The sequence below is a fragment of the Arachis hypogaea genome, chromosome 17 (assembly GCF_003086295.3).
Source record: "Arachis hypogaea cultivar Tifrunner chromosome 17, arahy.Tifrunner.gnm2.J5K5, whole genome shotgun sequence".
In the NCBI taxonomy this organism is placed as follows: Eukaryota; Viridiplantae; Streptophyta; class Magnoliopsida; order Fabales; family Fabaceae; genus Arachis; species Arachis hypogaea.
This window is the reverse complement of record NC_092052.1, coordinates 32,024,743-32,031,038: the sequence shown is the minus strand read 5'-3', so window position 1 is coordinate 32,031,038 and position 6,296 is coordinate 32,024,743. Positions and strand designations below refer to the sequence as shown.

Sequence of the window (6,296 nt, the reverse complement as noted above, 5' to 3'; positions counted from 1 at the left end):
TCTCCATCTAGAGAAGAATGTGGGGATCGATTCACTATGTAGCAAGCTGTAGCAACCGATTCTGCCCACCATTCTCTGCCTAACCCAGAATTAGAGCGCATACACCTTGCCTTCTCAAGTAGCGTACAATTCATTCGTTCGGCGACTCCATTCTGTTGTGGTGTTTCTCTAACTGTCCAGTATCTTGCAATGCCTTCTCGGTCACAGAACTCCTTGAAAGCCCCATCTGTGTACTCTGTGCCATTATCAGATCGTAGAGTTTTCAGCTTCCTACCTGTCCGGTTTTTAACCATTGCTCTCCACCGCTTAAAAGTATCGAATACCTCATTCTTATATTTGAGGAATTAAATCCAAACATACTTGGAATAATCATCAACAAAAGTAACAAAATACCTGGAACCACCCTTGGAAGTAACTTTAGCCGGGCCCCAAACATCAGTATGCACGTAGTCTAACAACCCTCTGCTTTTATGCTTGCTTGTAGAAAACTTCACCCTATGTGCCTTTCCATACACACAATGCTCACAAAATTCCATTTGTGGTTTCTTCATATTCTTCAACAAACCTTGTCCACAAAGCAATGATAGACCTTTTTCTGACATATGTCCAAGCCGCATGTGCCATATTCTTGTGCAATTTGTTTGATCTCTACTTCCACCGATTTCAACTGCTAACTCACCTGTGACTGTTGTCCCCAAAATAGAATAAAGATTACCGTGACGAACTCCCTTCATCACTACCAAAGAACTACGAAAAACCTTTAGTACCCCTTTTTTCACAACTATTTTGCAGCCATTTTTCTCCAACAAACCTATGGAGATAAGATTTTTCCGCAAGTCTGGAATATGCCTCACATCCTTTAAGGTTCTTACTCCTCCATCATGCATCTTGATTCTTATAGTACCCAACCTCACAGTTTTACAAGCATGATCATTGCCCATTAAAACTGTGCCACCATTTATGCTTTCATATGTAGTAAACCACTTCCTATTTGGACACATATGGTGAGAGGCTCCTGAATCAAGAATCCACTTACCGGAGATTCATAAGATTATTCTGTTATAGAGTAACAATCCTCCTCATCATTTGAGATGTAGCTTGCTTCTTGCTTTTCTTTTGGGTTGTCGTTGTTCTGTTTCTTGAAAGTTATCTTCTTATTTGGATAATTTGCTTTGAAATGTCCAGCCTCACCACATTTAAAGCATGTTCTCTCCGTGTGAGGTCTAGATTTTGGCCTAGACTTTCCACGCTCATTACCTTTTCCTCTTTCATTAGTCCTTCCCCTAGCCGCGAACAATCCTTGTGCTTGATCATTATACTCTCTTCCATTTGAAGATGACATTACACTTGTAGCAACAGATCATCTGCTAAAAGTGATGCCCTCGTCTCATCTATGGTCAGAGTGTCACCCACCAGCATCAATGTATGCACCAGATTTTCATAGGACTTCGGTAATGAAAGTAACAATATGAGTGCTTGGTCTTCATCATCAACCTTCACATCTATATCCTTTAAGTTTGATATGATCCTGTCAAACTTATTAATATATTCTCGGATTGAGGTGCCTTCCTCCATCTTGCATGTATACAATTTGGATTTTAAGTAGATCCTGTTAGTTAGAGTCTTCATCATGAAGTTACTCTCTAACTTTAACCAAACGCCTGCTGCAGTTGCTTCTTCATTTACCAAAAAAGCAACATCCCTCTCAAGGCATAAGATTATTGCAGCCCGCACCTCAAGATCTAATTCTTCCCAATCCTCATCTTTCATTTCCTCCGGCTTTTTCTCTTTTCCTGCTAGTGCCTTGTGTAATTTTTGTGATATAAGCAGATTTTTCATCTGCATCCTCCAATAGAAAAAATCATTTTTCCCATTGAACTTCTCGATTTCATATTTGCCTACTTTGACATTACTACTAGTAGAAGCCATTATATTCAAAATTAAATTTTATCACTCAAATAATGAATAATATAACGTTGACTCTTGATACCAATTGTTGAGTCTACAGCGGAATTTTGACTTCTAATAGATACAAAGTAATATGAAATTGAACACTACTCACAATAATGCACTCGCTATATATTTTGTAAAGAGGAAAAACAATATAAAAGATTTTTTTTAACTAACTCTATAAGATGATGTGAATAAGGATATTGTTATTGTTACTGATATCAATTACAATTCTTGAGACGTATATATAGTATCTCTATGCTATAACTTCAACGAATAAGAATAAAATTCTCCGACAAAAACTCTTTACTAAACATTTTTTTTACTTCCTAAAATTACTCTTATCCTTCCTTTATTCTCACAATTTTGTATTATTAGTGTATTGCAATTTAAACGAATATAAGTCTAAGTTTAGTTATTTATCTTGTCTTGAGTCTTTATGCTAGAAGATTATTTATTATTTTGATAAGTTTGTAAACTCATTATCTAATATTTAGTATAAATTTTATTTTTATATTTAAAAGTTTATTTGTCTTGTTATCTAATATTCTGTATAAATTTTATTTCTATATTTAAAAGTTTATTTGTGTTAATTGTTTACTATTTTTTAAATAGAAAAAATAATTAAAAAATATAGTTATTAAAATCGATGGTAGTGTTGTCGCTTTTTAAATTTAAAATAGACACACACAAAAAATATAGACAAAGAATTTGTCGGTATTTAAATAATTAAATCGACGGCAATTATGTCGATTTTATTAAGCAGGTAAAATTCTCAAGTTCATATTATAGACAAAAATATTGTCGATTTTATTGAATCAAATATCGACATAAATGGCATCGATTTTATATAATAATATTGACGACAAAGTTGTCGATTTTAGTAAGAAGGTCAAATTCTCAAACTCATATTATAGACGGAAATACTGTCGATTTTATTAAATTATTATCGACGGTTAGGCAAGCCGTCGATTTTATTAAATTTTGAAAAATCGACAAGCTTAATAGCGACCACCTCCGCCGTCCATTTTGCCATCGAATTTTAATATTATTGACGGCTTAGCGGTCGATTTGCCGTCAATTTTAACGATGTTTCTTGTAGCGTAATCTCGCAAACGCCAGGTTTCAAGAAGACAATAAGCACACATGTGATCATCTCGAAGATGCGTCTATTAGTACCATAAAATATCTAAAAAATTCACATGGTGGATGAATAAGTCCGCATATATCATCTTGAATTCTTTCTAAGAATTTAGGAGACTCAAATCCAATCTTTACTGATGATGGCCTTAAAATTAGCTTTTCTTGAGAACATGCAGCACAACAAAATTCACTAAATTTAAGAATCTTCTAGATCTTTAGTGAATGTCCATGGGAGTTTTCAATAATTCTCCGCATCATAGTTATTCTCGGATGACCCAATCAATCATGCCAAATTATAAATTCATTTGGGCTGGTAAACTTTAGGTTTACAATGGCATGTGATTCAATTGAACTAGTTTTAGTATAATATAACCCAGATGAAAGTGAGAATAACTTTTCTAATATAACCCTTTTATTTGAATCAGGAGTTGTTGTGATACATAAGTACTCATAATTTTCCTCCTTCATTGTTTCAATATGATATCCATTTCGGCGTATATTTTTAAAACTTAACAAGTTCCTTAGAGACTTAGTAGACAATAATGCATTATTTATTATAAATTTTGTTCCTCCAGAAAATAAAGAGTAAAACCCCTCCCCAGTCCCTAACCATTTACGAAATTGACCTGGCGCCCCCTCACCATTGGAAATTAACAACGCGGTCCTTAACCATTCTCTCTGTGTGACCAAAAGGACCCTCTTACCGGTACTTCTGGTTAAGAGGGTCCTTTCGGTCACACAGAGAGAATAGATAAGGACCGTGTTGTTATTTTCTAATAGTGGGGGACTAGGGAGGGATTTTACTTAAAATTGGAAAATAATAAAAAAAAATCATTGTTTTAAGTTTTGCATCTAATACATTCTGCCATATTTTACATGTGAACGGAGAGCAAATAACGTCAAACTTAATAGATAGCACGAAATCATTAACAACGAGACTTAACACAAAAGTGATAATTATTTGGGTTGATTAAGCATTATTATGTCTTGGATTTAGGGTTTTAAGAACAACATGTATGTTTTATATTGTTGAATCTAAAAAAAACTTAGTTCAAGATTATTATTCTATACACCTTTTTCTAGAAAAATTAAACTGCTTTTCTTATTAGTGAAATTAAATTCATCAACCATAATTTTAATAGTAGGGTTACATGTAGAGACTAAATATTCTTTTTATATTTTTAGAAGTGATATTTGTTTCATCCAAATGTTCGTGATATGACTAATTAATTTTAATTTAATTTTAAGTATTTTAATTTTGTTTATTTAGTTACTAATTTGAATTTTATGTCAGAGGATTTAGAGTTTTCTTTATTTAACCTAAAGTTGAGTGAGTTTCTTCGATTTAATTTCCAAACTAGTGAACAAATTATATTGAGGTATTTCTTTCTTATTGCATCGAGTAATTGAATACAAAGAGAATCAGTTGATCTTTTATTCAATTTCTTGATGCAACAAGAAAGAAATACCTCAATCTAATTTGTTCGTTTGGAAATTAAATCGAAGAAACTCACTCAACTTTAGTTTAAATAAAGAAAACTCTAAATTCTCTAACATAATTAGTAACTAAATAAACAAAATTAAAATACGTAAAATTAAATTAAAATTAATTCATCATATCACGAATATTTGAATGAAACAGATATTACTTCTAAAAATCTAAAAAGAATATTTAGTCTCTACGTGTAACCCTACTATTAAAATATTTAGTCCCTAACCATCTAGAAAAGGACCTGGCGTCCCTTGACCATTAGAAAATAACAAACGATCCTTATCCATTCTCTCGTGTGACCAAAAGGACCCTCTTGTCGGTTTTCAAGTAAAAAATAACCGGAAGTACCGGTAAGAGGGTCCTTTTGGTCACACGGAGAGAATGGTTAAGGACCGCGTTGTTAATTTCCAATGGTGAGGGGGCGCCAGGTCAATTTCGTAAATGGTTAGGGACCGGGGAGGGGTTTTACTCGAAAATAAAGTTATAACTCTTCCGAAGCCTTTTATCACATTGCCTGAGCCAATAATAGTATTAACATATTCTTCTTTTGGTACAAGATGTGTAAAATATATATTACTTTTGAGAATGGTATGCAAACTTGCACTATTCGCAAGACAAACATCTTCACTATATGTCCTTGTCATTTTTTTCAAAGACAAATAATAATAATAAAATGAGTAAAAGTATATGTGCAGTAAAATTATTTTCTTGATTATTTTTCTAAGAAGTACTGTACATAGTATCATATACTAAAAATTTTATTATTATTATTTTAGAACTTGGGCCATTTAGTAATTTTTAAATTTATAAACATAAATATTTTATTAAACATTTTTTATATACGTCATACTTAAAATTCAAATGCATAGAAAATAAAATTTAACAAAAAGTTTTTTATATTATTTATTTACATGAGTACTTAACAAAGCCACATATTAAACTATTCCATCATTGATTAAATGAATATTTCCTTCAGGATCCTCAAAGAAATCAGATACTTCATAATGAGTGGTGTAATTTTCAGCAACATCATTTGAAACAAAATTCGTCTCTTTTCCTTTGTTGTCCTTTTTTAAAGATGCTTTATAAAGATCGACTAGGTGCCTTGGGGTACGACAGGTACGTGACTAATGGGCCTTTCTACCACAACAGAAATATTTATCCTCTGTTGATTTATTTTTCCCATTGTTTCTTTCTTTATCCCACTTCTGGTGAGATTCTTTCTTGTGAACATCATTTTTCTTCTTTCCATAATTTTTCTTGTTACCAAAATCTTGCCATTTACCTTTTATAGGATAATGATTTGTCGCATTCACTTCAGAAAATGGGGCGGCACCAGCTGGGCGCGCTTCATGATTTTTTAAAAGCAACGCATTGTTGCATTCAGCAACAAGAAGGCAAGAATTTAGCTCAGAATATTTTTTAAATTCTTTTTCTCGATACTGCTGCTGCAGGAGCATATTCGAGGCATGAAAAGTCAAGAAAGCTTTTTCTAACATGTCATGATCAGTTATTTTTTCTCCATATAATTTCATTCGTGAGGTAATTTGGAACATTGCTTAATTGTATTCATTTATAGATTTAAAATTCTGTAGATACAAGTGTGTCCACTCATATCGAGCTTGAGAAAGTATCCCTGTCTTTTGATGATTATACATTCCTTTAAGATTTTTCCACAGATTTGCAGGATCTTTTAGTGTGAGATATTCAT

General features: G+C 32.6%; 1 protein-coding gene across 1 annotated transcript; it reads right to left on the bottom strand.

The window, feature by feature from the left end:
- Positions 1–344: 344 nt before the first annotated feature.
- On the bottom strand, positions 345–941 carry LOC140180567 (uncharacterized mitochondrial protein AtMg00300-like). The gene has a single exon (XM_072221800.1). It carries the CDS (start codon positions 939–941, stop codon positions 345–347), a length of 597 nt encoding a protein of 198 aa, XP_072077901.1.
- Positions 942–6,296: the final 5,355 nt, after the last annotated feature.

Coding starts and splice junctions, on each gene's coding strand:
- LOC140180567 (XM_072221800.1), bottom strand. CDS start 941: ATGGGCAATGATCATGCTTGTAAAACTGTGAGGTTGGGTACTATAAGA.